Source organism: Pimephales promelas, chromosome 5 (assembly GCF_988280905.1).
Source record: "Pimephales promelas chromosome 5, fPimPro1.hap1.1, whole genome shotgun sequence".
Classification (NCBI taxonomy): domain Eukaryota; kingdom Metazoa; phylum Chordata; class Actinopteri; order Cypriniformes; family Leuciscidae; genus Pimephales; species Pimephales promelas.
The window spans coordinates 6,957,260-6,976,450 of NC_142773.1; the positions used below are offsets into that span (position 1 = coordinate 6,957,260).

At 38.2% G+C, this 19,191-nt stretch overlaps 1 protein-coding gene across 1 annotated transcript in view; it reads left to right on the forward strand.

The window, feature by feature from the left end:
- cacna1eb (calcium voltage-gated channel subunit alpha1 Eb) overlaps window positions 1-19,191 on the forward strand; it is a 128,118-nt gene that overhangs the window by 40,864 nt on the left and 68,063 nt on the right. The window contains exons 8-14 of the mRNA XM_089130865.1: window positions 1,193-1,308; window positions 4,794-4,847; window positions 6,520-6,600; window positions 6,858-7,067; window positions 18,076-18,188; window positions 18,307-18,419; window positions 18,561-18,692. Coding sequence (XP_088986991.1) covers window positions 1,193-1,308; window positions 4,794-4,847; window positions 6,520-6,600; window positions 6,858-7,067; window positions 18,076-18,188; window positions 18,307-18,419; window positions 18,561-18,692 — 819 coding nt within the window. The remainder of the gene's footprint in view (window positions 1-1,192; window positions 1,309-4,793; window positions 4,848-6,519; window positions 6,601-6,857; window positions 7,068-18,075; window positions 18,189-18,306; window positions 18,420-18,560; window positions 18,693-19,191) is intronic.

Below are 19,191 nucleotides of genomic sequence, written 5' to 3' on the forward strand. Positions count from 1 at the left end.
TTTAAAAAAAATAAAACAAAGTTTAAGTTTTATAAGCTCAAATGGTCGCCTTGCTCTGTTCTGTGATGCGTGTTTGTGACTCTCCTGTTTGAACTCGTTCATCAAAATGAACAAATCTTTTCTAGAGTCAACTCATTCATTTTGTTTGTTTAATGAACCAAATAACACGAAAAAAAATTTTCCGACCATTTGAGCTTATAAAACTTTGAGCTTATAAAACTTTTTTTTTTTAAATGAGTGATCGTTTCGCTTGATAAGGCCCTTATTCATCATCTGGAATCGTTTTAAGCCCTTTGAACAGTTAGCAGTTTGCACTGAAAGTGTCTTTTGGACCTTGAACCGTTTGGTTCCCATTGAAGTCCATTATATGGAGAAAAATGCTGGAATGTTTTCATCAAAAACTTTAATTTCTTTTCAACTGAAGAAAGAAAGACATGGACATCTTGGATGACATGGGGGTGCGTAAATCACCAGCAAATGTTTTTTTTAAAAGTGAACTACTCCTTTAAATAATTCTCTTCTGGAATCCTACAGTATGTGTGTGCCGGATCAGTCTGATTTGTGATTAATGTTGTGAAATGGATCAAATTTATTCATTAATCAACATCACTATTTCTTTTATGAATAATCAAATATGTATAGCTATAGTGGATGTCAGGATTTTTTGTGAATAAAGTCTAATTTATAGCTTCTTATAAATGCACAAGTCATGTTTTTATTATACGTTTTATGATTTTTTGAGTCTTGAAAGCTCCAGTCCCATAGTTTCATAGTAATTGCATGGAAAAACGTATTGTGTACAACCGAAAGAAATCCAAGTAGGGCTAAACGTTGATTGATTTTTCATTATTTTGTCAACTAATCTTTAATCTTATCCAATAATTTCAGGGTTTGATATACACAAACTAATGATTATTAGTTTTGTAATGTTCACTGAATGAGAGAATCGTTGCCTTCTGAGCCTGCAGTCGTGGGTGGCCTGAAAACCACACACTCTGGATGATTGGTTCACTAGGGATTGATTACTGTACTCGTTCAGCCTCCACAGTGTTTCTTAACTGTTCATGCCCTTTATAGATTGTAAAAGGTCAGAACTTATAAAGCACTCAATTGACGTCCAATCAATTGATCACTTACTGAATTATTGTGTGAATGTCTGTAATGACACTTAATCCCCTAAATATTTCTGAAGGGAATTTGCTAAAGAGAGAGAGAGGGTGGAGAACAGACGTGCCTTCATGAAGCTTAGACGACAGCAACAGGTGGAGAGAGAACTCAACGGCTACCGGGCCTGGATCGACAGAGCAGGTACACGTCAGAAGCGTGCATTCATTTATGCACAAAATATTGCTGGCTTTGCTATTCTACAAATGCTGTCAAAAAGTGGATTTGAGGACTTGGTTGCTGCTTCCAAGATACTTTGCAATTGTACAATGTTTACAGTGGAACAACTGTTGTCAGTTAAATGAATCAGGATGGACACTGGTGTCAGTTTGTATGCTTTGTTAAGCTCATCTCATTCATGTTGATCACTGATGTGTATTTATTCATGTCAGGAAATTGGGAAATTGTGTCATCTATACAGTTTGTATGTTTAACACTCATGTTTTTTGTCATATGTTGTTTATACCCAGACAGCAAACTGACATTGAATCAACGTGGAAACGACGTCTCTCATGACATCGAAACAACGTTGATTTTGCTCATCGAATTAACGTTGAACAAACGTCAGACGCGGCATTCTTCAAAGCTAAATGAAAATCGAAAATTGGTTTGCTTTCATAACGTTGAAACAACGTTGATTTCAAGTTGATTTTCCGTTAGTTTTGAAAGAATGACGCGTCTGACGTTGGTTCAACGTTAATTCGATGAGCAAAACTATGTCAGATCAACGTTGTTTCGATGTCATATTTCCACGTTGATTCAATGTCAGTTTGCTATCTGGGTATGTAAGGGGTGGGAAACAAGCATTGGAATTCATCAAAGCATTGATTTATTTTAATAATTTGATTTGTGGCAACATGTTCTCACAACTCACTTCACATATGGATGCTCGGCCAGGACCCCATTGGTATCACAGTATTGCACAGGGTAACCCTTTAAGAGTCATTCTGTTTAAGGGATCCTGAACAAGCATGGAGTGGGAACGTGTTGCTAAGAGAGACAGAGCTTAAAAGAGACAAAAGGCTTGCCAACAATGCATTGATGACAAAAGAAAACGTTTTCAATAAAGTGTGGGTGAAATTGAATGGAGGAGTTGTGGGGAGACAGAGAGGAAATGTGGTTATATTTCCTACGAGACCCCATGGAAACAAGACGTCGAGTGATTTTTAGATGCCTCATATCTGCTAGCGGGACACCGTAGATGTGACAGTAGCTTCATTCATGATGCTTCACTAGCTAATTATTTACTAGCAAAGCTAAATGTTTAAATTTGCAGAACGTTCCCCTAACGTTTCCGAATGGTCCCATGAGGTTCTTTTTTTGGGGAACCCAAACAAGAACGTTATAGGAACGTTCCATGTAGGGTTTTTTTTAGGTTCCATTTTTATAATGTAAGGAGAATGTTCCTGGAATGTTCCTGTAAGGGAAAGTTCTAGGAACGTTCTGGGAACCAAAAACTAACGTTTCCAGAACCTAAATTTGTTTGCTGGTATATACAGTACGCCAATTTCACGCAGCCCCCATTTTTAAATCGAAAGCGAGGCTCCGGTGGGAAGAACCCCGGAAGTATAGATAGACAACAATGACTTGGACTACCAACCTGAAGCTGCTGCCGCGATTTACTGTACACTATTAGATGTTAATATGCAATATAGGATATGTATTTAGTTTGTTCCTGCTTCATTTTTAACGTTCTGAATTATATATATAAATGATATTTACTGTATATAGTCTAAAGTATGAGAGAAATGTATGTACATTTTTAGAATAACTGATTTCTATATTAAACTCAACAATACGCCATCGCATTTGTGACTCTTTTATGATTAAAGGCGACACTTCCGGTTTTTTCCCCACTGGAGCCTTTTTTAAAATGGCGGCTGCGTGAAATCAGTGTATTATGCTACTAAAATATTTCCAGTACACTCTTAAAGGGTCATGAAACCCCCCTCTTTCAGCTCAAGTCTAGGTCAAAATCTTTTTGAAAAATGCAACTGAAATGGGCGTGGCTAGCTGTGAGAAGAAGGGAGGGAGTGGGTGTTGTATGACCATCACTGTCACTGTCCCATGCATTTCGACTGTCACTAAAAAGCAATGGTAAAATGTGAGGAAATGCTAGATTTTTATATAGCTGGCAAAGTTAAAGTCTTATGAAGTACACTGACACTTTATTATCATCCTTTCAAAAGTAACTGAATGTCCTACTACAAATATTAGCCTACAGTAATCGTAATTCTATTTAAAACATATTAATGTAGGCTACATGTATATTTATAATGTCATTATAAAATATATAGTGGTTTATATAGACACTACTGTATAAATACATTTCAGAAAAAAATGATTAATTTTCCACTTAAAAAAATCGTTCCGTGCATAGTCATAGAGTCAGACAGTAAAAGAAAGTGCATAGTCTACGTGCCCTCTGAACCCTCATAATAAATGACTTCTCATTTTACATGCGCGCACACACACACACACACACACACACACGCACACACACACACACACACCTCTGAAGGGATAGAAAGTCCTCGGGATAACGCATCACTCGCAAGACGCACTTGGATTAGTTGTCAACAAGGCGAAGTCCATCATTCTCCACTTGCCGCAGCTCTCTCGCGAAAATGTTCGCGGCACACACTATAGTTTGGATCAGGTTTAGATGTGTCCGTGTTTGATGGCAAACCAACCGTCCAGAGCCAGAGTCTAGCCCTGGCAGCATCGCGGGGAACATATTCAACGCACTTGGACTTTGCACCATGAAAACAAATAGTTTGCGTCCCATGATTGCCTCTCTCATCTAACGTTACTACGCGATATCACAGTTTGTCATGTCTGTCGTTGGAAAGATCCACGTGGTGTCATGAATAATTAAGAGGCCGTGTCTTCTCATAGGATAACACCGATGAGTCATCAACGCACTGTGCAGTGCACTGCCACGTCAGCCGCTACAATGAAGATTTTAAACCCGGAAGACGAAAAAAGCGGAAAAAAACTCAAATTTAACCATTTTAACCTTATTATTATCTAACAGATGCTAACATTGTCTTCAATGGTGTTCAACATACATACCTCTGTTACAATCTCAGAAAATTTGGTTTGGGGTTTCATGACCCTTTAAAATACTAAGACTACTGTGGTATTGCTTGTTTTGAATGCAGTTTTATTCATATATTTTTGCTTTTTTAAACCATTTCAGCCAGGCTAGCAAAGTTTCATGTCTTTGCCCAGGTTCAGTGACAGACAGTGCTCTGATTGTGTACTACACCTACACCACTCTTTTCACATTTCACCCTGCCACCCACCACCTGAACACAACATTCAGGTGAACATGAGTGTGTGAAGCTGCTCATTCTCCCACGCAGTGAAGGGTCAACCCAAAGGTGACACTGACTCACTGACTGGAGTGTTTGTGTGTGTGCCTGTCTGTGCTCAGAATAGTTGATGCTTCTACAGTACAGCAGATCACTTTTAAGAGGCCTACAAATTGTCATTTGTGTTTCACAAAGCAAACTGATTTGACCAATAATCGATTTAATTATGTAAATTTAATGTTAACAAGTTATATTGACTCTCTCTCTCTCTCTCTCTCTCTCTCTCTCTCTCTCTCTCTCTCTCTCTCAAAGAGGAAGTAATGCTCGCAGAAGAAAACAAGAATTCTGGGAGGTCAGCATTAGATGGTATGAATTTCATTTTAACAGAGCTACAAAAAAATGTGTTGTCTTGTGTGTCTTGCGAGTTTGGTTTTTAAACCAGTTTTAATCCTAAAATGCAAGACTTTTACATGAAATTCCCAAAACTCTACTTTGAAAGCTCAGATTTAAAGCGGTGGTATAATGCCCTTTTCACAGGATGTAAAATAAATCTCTGATGTCTCTGATGAGTGTGTATGTGAAGGTTTAGCTCAAAATACCCCGCAGATGTTTTTATATAGCATGTTAAAGTTGTCAGTTTTTGAGGGTTAGCACAAACGCACAAACGCTTTTGTGTCTGGCCCTTTAAATGCAAATGAGCTGCTGCTTCCGACACAGTGGGCGGAGCTTCAAGAGTGTGTTCAACAGTGCAGCTCCGATTACCTCACGCAGATACACGCTAACGCTGCCTTCACACTGGCAGTTGAAATCAGCTCCGTAATACGCAATACGTTCCCAACGGATGTCGTACTACACAGTGAAAAGCGTCGGACGCGGGTAGAACAAAAATGGCGGAGAGATTAAAGTTTGATTCTGTCAGTTCTGTATGATCTCTCTGATTAGGGTTATGCTGCGTGAGGAAAGTTGCTCAGGACGTAAACATGTCAGGTCGGCTGTGATATAGTGGTCAATAGTTCAATGTCTACCTTCAATTTAATTGTATTAACTGCCCTTATAAACGTTAGAAAGTCATGAAAATAAAAAATGACATCACAAATTATCGTTATAAAATCAAAATTTATTTTATTAAAAGTTAATAATTCAGGTTTGTTTATCAGTACCATAGCAACGCTCAACTTCCGCTGGAATTGTCGGATAGGAACCGTCCGTAGCTTTTCGCAAGAGTTAAAATTTTTGAACGCATCCGGATGACCAACGGACACGATTTTCTTCGCACCGCACTCGGTCGGACCCGTTTCGGACCCATTCGCATGCGGTCTGCGAATCTCCATAGGAAATGAATGACTTCCGGTCGTTTCGCAGCCGCATCGGAGCTGATTTCAACTGCCAGTGTGAAGGCGGCGTAAAATGTCAGAAACTGTTCTGCCTTTTACGTTTAAACCGGAGCCAGACAAAGATGGAGAGACTAAGAAGAAGTGACAACATGTAGAATGCAACAGGACGTCTCGGAATGGTTAGTTTAGAATTTATGTTGCTGATGTGGAGTTAACTATCTTCAATTAGCATATTCTGTCAGGATAAGTTAGATTAAACGATTTCTTTAAAAGCAAATATCTCCTTTTGCTTTGAATTTTAAGCATTGTAACTTTGCAGATGTTGTTTATGCTCAAACAGCAACATTACACACTAACTAAAGTTAGAAAAGTGAAATCATAATTAACCACCCCTTTAAAGACTGTTGTTATTGATTAAATGTGATATTAATAATCATACTGTATATGGAAAAGTTCATTTTTCTTGTGACTTCTCTGCAGAGCCTAATAAAAATAAATAATACATATTTTCAGACAGAAATAATTTGGAATGGAGATGTGTTAAGGTTAAAAATGTATTTTTGCAATTGGAAGGCTAATGGCAGCCACAATAAATGTTTCCATCCAGACACGAACAACATATTTATGTGTACTTGGATTGCTATACCTTCATGATAAGAAACATAAAGCCAACAAATGGTGTCATTTAACCCTTTTAATTTTAGTTTTGAAACGGGCCACTAGCAAGAAAAATGCGAGGCGTCGAGGACCAGGGGAGGAGAAATATTCTGAAATCTCTACAGTTGGTAAGTAAAGTATAAATGTCATCTCTTTTTTTCCCATCCATATTAAGACTTGTTTTGCGTTTTGTAATCCGCTTTTATGTTTGAGGTACCATTAAGAATTGATCTGTCTGAAGGGAAAGAAACATCTTTAATTAACACACATTCCATAAATTCATCTCCATTTTTCAAGCTTTTGGCATACCACCATTAGTACTCTCATAGAAAACAAACATTGAATTCTGTGGGACCATGGATTTCTTTTTTCTTTTGCGCGTCAGGTGGGCCCCGACCAAGGGTTGGTATACGAACAGCAAGACGAGGTCCTGCTGCTTACATGCGGCGCAAGGAACGCATGTTGCGAATCTCTATTCGACGCATGGTTAAAACCGACAGCTTCTATTGGATAGTCCTCAGTCTGGTGGGTCTCAACACCATCTGTGTTTCCATCGTTCATCACAATCAACCGGAATGGCTCACTGTCATTCAATGTAAGTGTCTATTTCCCCCTAATACTGCTTCTACTGAAAGTAATAATAATAATCCTGATAAAGTTTCTGAGACTGTGCAGGCAATTTTATTAACTTTATTAATACGATAAAGGTGTATATTTGAAATATTTAAAAGGGTTTAAGTATTGCTGATCAAAGTTCTTAAGTCTAATAATCATAATTATTCTCATTTTCACCAGGTTAGCATGTGAGGACATAAATAATAATACATCTAAGTATTAGTTATAATAGTTATGACCTCCAAAATAGTAATGGGGTATTTTCACTCATGTTTATAAAGTGTTACAGCTCTATACGAAGTACGTAAATTGACTTTATCGACTGGATTATCCCAAAACCTGAAACACTAGTTGATCAGCTACACAGCAATGGGCTCACAAGTTCTGCTATGTTGAAATATCCATTGAATTGTGTTTGGCTGACAACATTCCCGACTTCAGACAGGAATGCCTTCTTCCCCTTTGGACTAAAACAAATTGTCTAGTAAAAAGAAAGAGGGTGTGTGTATGCGTCCAACAAAGTTCAGTCTACAAACTGCAACCCTTTTGAATATTTTCAACCCATCTCAATCAGCACAATATTTATCAGTTAGGTGTCAAACTACTGCTGAGAGAGTAGTTAGATACTTCACTGTCGGCACGACACAGGACTGGTGGTAGCATTCACCTTTACTTCACCGGACAATTCATTTTTCAGATGTCCCCAACAGTTCGGGGAAAGTAACTTTTCTGCTGTCCAATCCTTGTACTTCCTGCAGAATTTCAGTTTGTCCTTGATGTTTTCCTCGAAGAGAAGTTGTTTCATTGCTGCCCTTCCTGACATCAGGCTGTTGTCCAAAAGTCTTGTCCTCACTGTGCGTGTGTCACACAAGGTTGAAGGAAGTACAAGAAGGTGATCAAGTTTCAAAAGCCTTTAATAATTCGAAGGCAATCCAAACAGGCAGGCACACAAAACACAACCTCTAACATATACGTGACCAGAAAAATGAACACTGAAAAGGCTGCAACTTAAAGGTCATGGGGTTATTTTTAGGGGTGGGGGAAAAAATCGATTCTCGATGCATCGCGATGCGGACGTGGACGATCCTGAATCGATTCACAAATGTCAAAAAATCGATTTCAAAAAAATGTTTTTTATATGTATTTATAATAACGTAATATTGACGGAACGCGAAAGACGGAACTCTGAAGCGCGGAAGTGCAGTGGCCGGACCGTCTGTGGCGTGCACATAACAGAGATGAGATGGCACGTGAGATCCAAACACTTTCCTTGTTAGGTTAAAAGCTGACGTGTGGAAATATTTTGGCTTCTGAAGTTGAAGGGGGAAAGGAGCTGGACAAGAGCCGCACTAGTTGTACGCTTTGTGGAATAAAACCAATGACGGAAACACGACAAATATGATAAGCCATATGACACCTTTCCAGCCAGAGGAGGAAAAACACTCGGCTGCACCAGTCGTTATATTATTTATTTACTACAAGTATGCTCCTAGTTCAAGCACACATTTATTTTCCTGGTCGTTCTTTGTAATGTTAATAAAATATATTGTGCATTAATTCTTTATGGGTCATTAATTTGTACTTTTAAAGCAAATTATTTATAGTCACACACAAAAGATTCAGATAATCGATTTGTAACATTATAAATGTCTTTTACTTTAACTTTTGATCAACTTAATTTATCCTTGATGAATAAAAGTATAGATTTCTTTTTTCTTTTGCCCAAAAAATTAAATAAAAATTCTTACCGACTCCAAACATTTGAACGGTATTGTTTAATGTTACAAAAGCTTTCTATTTCAGATAAATGCTGTTCTTTTGAATTTAGGTGATTCTCTGAATCGGGTGCCCTTCAAGTACCCCAAACTTGCTTCAAATATTTTCAATTGAAGGAAATCACAAAATACATTTTAATGCTGTCAATTAATAGAACCAGGTGCATTTTATAATGCAACAAAATTGCTTTTGAAAAAAAAATTAAAGTTAATAAATGTAAAGATAATGAGTTGCCTAAGTAGTAGACAACAAGCATGTTTGCATGTCCTCACTAACCATCATTATATTTTCAATGAATATCAAACAAATAAAAAGTGCAATTAATACCAAAATGTTGCTGCTGCTAATATAATCACATGTTGATCTTGTGTATTTTCGTTTACTGTTGTGAAATGGAAAATCAATAATCAGTAATCGAGAATCGTTAATAATCGAAAATCGACTGTAATCGAATTGGGACTTCAATAATCGTAAATCGGGAAATCAGACAGATTAACCACCCCTAGTTATTTTATTATTTTATAATGTTTCCTGGGTTGCCCTTATAGTGTTAATGTGTTTTTAGATAAAAAATAGTCATAATTTAGTATTAAAAGGCATTTTTCCTAGCCTGATTTTAGCCTCTGATTTAAACGCTCTGTTTGAAGGGGCGTGTCTGTGTGGGATTCAGTGTAACCGCCCACTGCTGTGACTGGCTGACATGCTTTTATATGAAATATGGTGCGTTCTATTATTCATCCGTCTCAGAGATCCGAATCGGACGACAGACGTTGCCTAGCAACACGCCCCCTTTCCTCTGATTTCTCCTCTCGGACGTCGGACAACCGAGCAAGAATTCCGTTTCGGAATTCAAGATGGCTGCGCGCTGTGACTTGTAAAAATGAATTGTTTTCATTGTTTTTTAACCGCTTTGGTATTTTAAATGACGATTATAATCACTCGTATTACTGCGTCCCCCGTAGGTATGGGAATCGGTTGTTGTGAGTGCAATTACTAACGTTGCTAGCGTTGCTAACAGAAGATTAACATGAAAAACTTTAAATAAAGTGAACATTTTCAAGTTCAAATGGCTGCATTTTGATAAGGTGAAGTTATAATATTTTTATTTTAATGTAAGTGCCTGGTACTCCGCCAGTGCTACCATTACAACAGCTTTCTCCGACTCGGATAAGCAAAACATAATAGAACGCTTAAAGTGTGGACGTGACGTCAAATCCGAGGTCCGAGTCGGTTCGTTGGGTATAATAGAACGCACCAATAGCTATGTATTACATGCGAAACTTTCTCGAAAACTTTTACTACAGCTATTATAGGTTTTTACTATTACAGCTATCGAGATTAACGAATTGTAAGAAGTTTTTAAAGTATTTAGATCTATTCCCATCACAATAAAATGTTGCCGTGATGAGCATTGAGCAAGCAGAGGACAGTCTGTCAATCGCGAGAATGAAGATCTTATCATTGTAACGCAGTTTCTGCACTGTGTCTAATGCTTTCACCAATGCAGACACGATCATGTACATACAGTAAGAGCTTCGTTGTGTAATGTGCGCCATTGATTTCATAACGAGTTGGCCAGATAAACTCGCGCTGTGTGGAAAGATTGTTCTTTGATCGCTTTCTGTATAATTTGTTCAGAATTTAAATAAGATTATTTTCATCCTACTAAAAGAAACGATGTGAAGTTGATATTTTAGTCACTGGCTTGATTTACTGATGCATAAACAGTATATCGAATGATTTTGAGAGAGAGATTAACTTACCTGTCTGAACTTGAACAATTAGCCTACACATCAGAAATTGATGCTTGGCAACGTTAGCTCGATCGATTTACTTTCAGACGTTCATCGAGTTGAGGAAATAGTCGTAGGTGAAATGTTTGGACCATACAAAACTTTCGGAAGTTGTGTTGGCACATTTCCAGAGAAAATAAAAATTAACGTGTTCGTTTGTACATCCGAACTCTGATCTACTGCCATGCTTCGCTCATTTGCAAGACATGATATCTCTTGAGGAAAAACTAAAATCGCGCCTGCGGGTTCGTACTTCCTGTTCCTAGCTCATTTTCTCATGGGCGAGCCAAATTCTCCATGTGGGCAAAGCAGAGAAAGGCTTTGAGAGAAAAGAGAAAGGCTTTCAGAGAAAGGTCTTTCCTCATTATGACGTAATAACGAGGAGATTCAAGATCAGCGCCTCTGAGCTGCAGAGAAGAGAAAAATAGCCAAAGCTTGGTTTACACCGATTGAAAATTCTAGACACGAGGGGACCAAACGCACGCTAGGAGAACTAATATTAATGTTAAAAAACTTCAGAAAGTGAAAATTTCATGTCAGGGGACCTTTAAATACAAAGCAAATAAGGGAAAAAAGGACAAACACCTGTGATGATAAATGAATCTCCATGACAACTAAAGAGTGGTTGGAAACTGAACAAAGGAATACATGTGACTGAAAATAACAAACTAAAAGTCCATGAAAACGAAACAGAACCATGACAGCATGCAGATGAGCTGCCAATATTGAGTAGCTCTGCACCGGTGGAGACATGATTCAGTAGATGACTTCTCAGGAAGAGGCAGTCCTGGTGCTTGGTGGACACTCTGGGATGCCCTGAACCCTCTTCATTGCAGTGGAACCTCTCTCCTTGAAGTTAATCCAGTAAATGGTTCTTTCATGTGTAATATTATTTGAAGCAATTTCTTTGCATGTGAAGCCATTTTGACGCAAAGCGAATATGGTTGCATGTCATTTTTGGAGGTAACCTTTGAGAACACAATGACTGGAAGCACTTATTCCCCTTTTTATAGCAATGGGTTTGCTTTTATAATCCAATGACTGATTACTGAATGATACTACTCGTTCACACTTTCCCATGTGCTGATGAGATGATTGGTGAAATTATGTTAGCTAATCAGTTTGTGCCCGGGCCAAAAAAAAAAAAAAGAAAAGAAATTTGGGATTTTGTGATTGTTTGTAAGTGTTTGCCTTGTTTTTGCAGTCATTTAAATGCATCTGATCACCCTGCACAATAATCTAGAAACGATATGAATAAACGCCATAACAACTGAAGCAGCAAATTTAGCAAGATGTTGCTACAAACGTTTACTGCCATGACTGTAAATGTTGTTGTTCCTGCACCATAACCTTATAACCTAACTGGAAACTATGAATAAACACTAAGGTTCTCTCTTCAACTACTTACTTAATGACTATTTTACAGTTTTCAGATCTAGTGACGAAAAAATCATTACTCCTGGCATCAAAAAGTTAATGGTACTGTATAGACAAAAGGTCCCTTTGCACGATGATGAGGAACCACTCATCGACTGATGTGATATCACACACCAACTGGATGTTTAATCTCATTCAAGAAAACGGTGGTGGGGTCATTTCACACAATGCCAAGACAGCATAGAGAACACCTCCTTCTTGGTAAAGAAGGTCAAATAGTGACTACACTTCCTCAAGAGACTCAGAAAGCCTGACATGAGCACACTTATCCTCAAATACCTCTACAGATGTGTTATGGGGAGAATCATGACCAATAAAATCTCCTGTCTGGTTCGGCAACTATTCCACTACTAACAGAAACGCATTACAGTCTACAGTATGTTAAGGACTCAGCATAAACAGATCCAGCTTTCCTAAGTCTGAACGCCCGCACACACCGGGACGAATATCAGCGCCGAGTGAACATGCAAATTCATTCCCTGACATTAGATGGTGCCCATTTGCTCTGCAATCCCACTACATAAAAGTTCTCTTTTATCAAGATGTTTGTATTTGTAGTCGTAGTCGCGTTTGTCATGTAGTTCTTTATGTTCTACATTCATCTTGCCTTGCATCTTCCTCGTCTTATTTCTTCCTGGCAGTGTAGACGGCGATGCGATCTTCTTCTCCGTTCCGTTTGTGTGCTCGGCATGACCGTTTTGTGTTTGAGCGCCCCCAAGTTGTGTTTTACTGTAACTTCAGAAGCTCCAAACATATGAGCAAAAGCACCAATCTCATTGTTCGGATAGTTTTTGACGCGGCGCGTCAAAGTAAAAAATCGAACCCGAGGCGTTTATTTAAAAATGTCGCTTTTACGCGTTGGTGTGCACACTCACATTGGCGCCCTTTGTTTAGTCACGGGGCGTTAAACGACGGCGAATATCGTGCACGAAATTCGTCCCGGTGTGAACAGGACTTAAGACATTCACTCGGTCCCCAAAGATCAAATAATCTCCAAAACACTTGTGCCCATATACATAATACTTTGGGAAACACTCTGGACCAGTGGTCAGTCCATCACAAAACTAATACACACTCACACATTCATGCTCACAATCAAACATACAGGCAATTTTATTATCTCCAACTAACAATACCAATACCTACATATATTTGGACTGTGGGGGTAAACTCTAATGCCCAGAGAAAACCTAAACCAACCTGACCATTCCTGTTACTGTCTTGGTGTTATTTAGGATTGCATTTTATCAGATACAGTAGACCAATGTAATTCAATTCCTAATTATTATCATTGTTTGAAATTAGGTTTTATGGAAAGTTCAGAAGGTAATAAGTACAAAGCCTTAGGGCTTGTCTAATGCAAGTCAAACAGCCCATGGCATATGTAGAGTGCAATCTGTTACCCAGAAAGAAAGCACTGTTTAGTGCAAACTGTGAGCCAAGACTGGTCGTCCACTGAAGCTTCACTGAAGGTTCAGTCTGGGGTGCGTTTCCCGTACAACTATGTGGTTCGCTGCTTCACTACCATAGTACGATGCATCGTTGGAGAAATCAACTAGCTAGTCACGACTGTTTCCCGAAACCCATTGTATCGTAACGCAAAGTATCGTTCAACCACGTTGGTTTCTCACGTGGTGGAGTAATAACTACTTTTAATGAAACTGTTTGAGATCCAATTAACGCTAGATTTGTTAATATAAATTACAGACATGTCATGTGAGGACTATTTCAAATTGTTCTCAGTTATTTTGCTTTATTATCAGACTCAATATTTGGCTCGTTCTTACATAGTAGAGCACGTTCGCACATGTGCACTCTTCAAGCACGGTACTTCAAATCTTTTGACAAACTAAAAGACGTAAATTACATTTGTATGTATTCTAAATAAAAGGCACTGGTTGTATTGAATGTCAGCTTGCTTATTTTGCTCAAGATAAGGATTTATTACCTCCAAATGTAATGCAATATAGAAACTATACCTCTAACCACAGGTCGAGAGCTGTTGTTCAAACCACACAACTTTGCAATGCTGTTTGCGAATGTTCGCTGGAACGATGGTTTTGGGAAACACAGACTCGTTAAACTATGCTGATAACGACGGAACTTGCAACCAGTGGGCTAACGATGCTTTCGGTAAACGCACCCCAGGTTAGTACCTGGATTGACGACCTCCTGGGAAAACCAGGTTGCAGCTGGAAGAGGTGTTATTATGGCCAACAGGGGGCGCTCACCCTGGGGTTTGTGTGGTTTCTTAATACCCCAGTTTTGTGACAGTGACACTATACTGTAACAAGCACCATCCTTCGGATGAGACGTTAAACCGAGGTCCTGACTCTCTGTGTCCCAGGATTTTCTTGCCCAGTGGCCTCTGTCCATCCGCATGGCATCCTAATAATCCCCATATACTGTATAATGATTGGCTTCATCACTGTCTCCTCTCCACCAGTAAGCTGGTGTGTGGTGGCCGTTCTGGCACACTATGGCTGTCAAGTGTGCAAGTGCATTCTGGGAGTTGTTGTCTTTCATCCACATAAGCCAAAAATACATTTTCTGGCTTTTCTCAGTCTAGAAAGCTCCAAACACATTTCTTCTACATAAATGACCAATTTTAAATACACATTCATCTTTCCAGAGGTGAAGGATACCTTTCATACTTTACAGCTTTGAGAGCAGCATTATGTTTTCCACTGAAACTGCTGCTAATAAAATGACCACACAAAATAGACCTGTCAGGCAGAAAAATGCCCCAGTGCCTGCTCAACATGACAGAACTGCTCTGTGTATGGATGACGGACATTCGCTTAATGGTCCCTAGTGTTCTAGAGTTGCTGAAATTACCCCACACTGCACAACAGGGCATCCAGCACTCTGTAGCTCAAGGCAGGTCGTGTTGTCATGAAGCTGCTGTGAAGCTGTCAGTGTTCCTATATTTTTATTTCAAAAGAACAAGCGGACACTTTTTGTCAGAGTAGACACCATATTTAATTAAGGCGAGACACGGCAGGCAAAAACTTTTAGGTTTTTTTTCACTGGTCAGTGTTGAGATTTTGAGCTATTTGTATTTAATAACATGTCATCTTTCAGACTTGAGCTTTATTTTACTACACTTTGTCTGTTTGCGTGTGCAGATTTCGCCTAAATTCCTCAAAAGTTGGCATTCTAAATCATGCCACTGCTCTGTCATCGCACACACCGTTAGAAAGCTCTCTCTCTCCTCTTCAATGCTGTCGGATTCAAATATGGTCCTTTCCTGTTTATCAGCAACCAATCATAAAAAAGTAAAATGGGCCATTTAACTAGAAATGCGCAATCCCATACAAATCTTTAAAGGCTGTTTTTTTCTCACACTTACAGTGACGATTTTCCACTTCTATAGCACATACACACACCAAACTTTACAGCCGTATTCCTACCTATATTGTGAAGGTTTGTTCAAAGGGATTTGTCGATATATCATTCTTTGCCTGATTTATATGACATTTTATGCCCAAACATAGGGCAGAAATCTATTTTTTAAGCCTATTGGCAGTATTTTCTGAATAACAGGGTAACAAAAGGAGATATTCATAATCCCCTCTGAAAATGTCTTTTCATTGAATATATCAACAAAATGCAAACATAATTTTGAACCCTGTTTTTTTCAATGGTCAGATTCGTCACTTCAAAAATATATGAAAATTAGTGCATTTTTAATTAGATATAGCCTGATTAGCATATTTAAACATAAAATTATAGAAAACTTGCAATGCATTTTTTCTCCTATTTATGTGAGTAATCAACTGATAAAGTTTCATGGTGATATCTGTAAGTTAAAATTTTTATCCTATTCACCTGCAGTGTCTCGCCTTAACTATAAATATTTATTTGCAGTACAAATGTACTTTAATATGATGCTTAGCGCACTGGTGTAACTAAATGATTTACATCTGGAATATACTTTTTAGGAGCATAAACGAGAGAAACCATAAGTAGAAGCACAAGCACGTAAACCCCATTTACACCTGTATTAAAATGCGATCTGTATCCAGATGAGTTATCCGGATAATAAGTACCGATTCCATTTACACCTGTTTTTGCAAAACGGATATAAATCCGATCTTCAACTCCCGCGTTATATGCAGATTTAATGGATTGCACGCCACCAAAAGCAACAGATATGAGCTGCATTTTATTGATCATCAGCTAATTTCCAAATCAAAGACATCAATAAGAGAGTGGCAACAGCGCTGGTAAGATAATTTCGTTTCTTTACTTGAAGATGATTGTGTGTTAAGCGTCTGTGACTCACTTTCACTTTTATTTGCGATGTTTGCACATTGGCTTGATGAACAGACGCTCATCTGCGGTGATGCGTGTCGCAGTAGCGCCGTCATATCTGACTATAACGTGACATATAGCCTATATAACACGCTCTCACTCGTTTATTTTTTTTTGCATTTTTGGGAGGAGTAAAATATACATATGTGGTTTCAACAACCAGATTGCGTTTACACCTAGTAAAGATCCGGACACAATGCGAGCCAGACTACCACCAGATGTGGTCAGGCAGATCCGATCACGATCCGATCACAACGCATTTACACTAGGGCTGGGTAATAAATATCGATTTCTCGATATTAATCGATTCTCATTTTTACGAACCGATATCGATTCTTAAGTCTCAAGAATCGATTAGTCATCCTGTTTCATTTGAATGAATGGGACATTGTATCGCGGCTGCGCGCATCAAAAAATCGCAATAATCTTTGTCCTTTGTTACTATTGATATGAAACAAAGTCTCAATTTTCAAATTATGTCCATTTTCTTTAGAAAATCAAAAACATAAATAGAGTTTTGGCGCTGTGGCGTGAGATCGCTCTGGCGCAGCTCTGGAGCAGCAGCGCTGATCTCTCTTCCGGCTTAATAATACCAGTTACAGCGCCAAATAAACATGAATGAGCATCTGAAAGTGTGTTAAAAGATACAGTACAACTTATCGAAATCCGTATCATGCCACATTGATTCGCTCAATCAGCGTTTCAACCGTGGAAAGATGTCAGTTAAACAGCTTGTAATCAATGTCTTGTCATGTATCGTCATATTTACCTCAGATGACCCACATCAACTCGTTAGTCAGATAGAAAAAAATAACTCTAGAGAGGAGCATTTTGCTAAATATATACACTATATTACATATGCATTATAATCTTAAAGTTCTTCAATATTTAATGCATATTTTAATAAATCTGGCAAGTTTTTATGACAGCCACCATTTAAATGTTTATATTTCATATAATCTTCTTATAATGAAAATAAATAAAAGTGTAATTTAAGTGATTCATTCATTATTACCTTCATATTAGGTTAATGAAGCCTAGTAGGCTACAACTAGTCTCCCATAGTTTACAGTATTAGTTAAGAGATTTAATTCCCTTGAAAAAAATTGCCATTTATTGTAACTGATATCCAAAATAATCGATATTGAATCGAATCGTAATCGAAATCGAATCGAATTGAAAGCTTGTGAATCGAAATCGAATCGAATTGTGAAATTTGTCTCAATACCCAGCCCTAATTTACACCTTGCATTAACATGCGTTTTTTATTATCCGGATAACTTATCTGGATACAGATCGCATTTTAATACCAGGTGTAAATGGGGTCTTACTTGTGACTGACCAGTACAGTGACTGTGGCGTACAGTACAGAAACAGCAGATTTTCACACAGACAGTGACTTGTAGAGACAAACCAACCAGACATCAATCCTTTTCAGTAAGAATTTACAACTCCATGTGACACTTTCGGCGACAATGCAATGGAATAGTACAATCGAGTAGAAACAAAAGCACCCCACTGAACAGAAAGTGCTTTAATCACTGTTATTGTGAATGGATGTAGACAGCTTCAATGATTTTAATGGGAGCAATTTAGGTTTCATGCTCATAGAGTAGGCTAATACAGTAGGACTTACCACTGAGAATATTGTTTCACAATTTGCAGACTACGCAGAATTCGTGTTTCTTGGACTTTTTCTTGCCGAGATGTTTCTGAAAATGTATGGCCTTGGTTTCCGTCTGTACTTCCATTCATCCTTTAACTGCTTTGATTGTGGGGTAAGTGCTTCTTTTACATGTTTAAGTTGAAGCTGAGGTTATTTATTATTATTTTTTTTTTATTTAGTCTGATAAATCCTAGCACTGATCGAAGCATAATGCTACGTGTTTTGTGCAGGTTATTGTAGGAAGTATTTTTGAAGTGGTTTGGGGATTCTTCAGGCCAGGAGTGTCTTTTGGCATCAGTGTCCTCAGAGCCTTACGTCTGCTACGAATCTTTAAGATAACAAAGTAAGTTTATAACATTTATGCAAGGGATCAATTCAAGGGATTTTTGGTATGATGGCCAACAGCAAATGCAACTTTAAACTACATAAAGGCATCAGTGGGCATATAAAACAGACGTAAAGAACATGTGTTATGTTTTATCAGGTACTGGACTTCCTTGCGGAACTTGGTGGTGTCCCTCATGAGCTCCATGAAGTCAATCATCAGTTTGCTCTTCCTCCTCTTTCTGTTTATCGTAGTCTTTGCTTTGCTTGGCATGCAGCTGTTTGGTGGCAGGTGAGATATTGACCATGGTATTAAAGCACCGACCTCTTTCAGTCATTCTTACAAACAAACATGAAACAATTCAACGACAGATACACTGTATTTAAAACAAAACATTAATTTGTTAAAACATTTTCTGCAAAATAATGTAAAGGGGGAAAAACATTTAAATTGATCCTCAAGACTGACTTAGCTTCTCGAACACCACACAGTCTTCACATGAATGCATGTGTGTGTGTGTTAGCTAGTCGATCAGATAACGTCATTTGAGCTTGTTCAATGCATGGCGGCAAGAGAAAGATCATTCCTCTTTGCACACACTTGTTTTAGAGTAACTGAGAATTGACATAAATTTGAAGTTACAGGTAAACAGAAATAAAGCAAACCCAGAGTGCTTTCACTAAGTATGTGATTTAGTTGTGCAAGCTCTTGCATATACAAATATAAAATGCTTTTGTCTCACAAAAGCATAATATCTGTGCTTCATGCAAGAACAAAGGGAATGTAATGC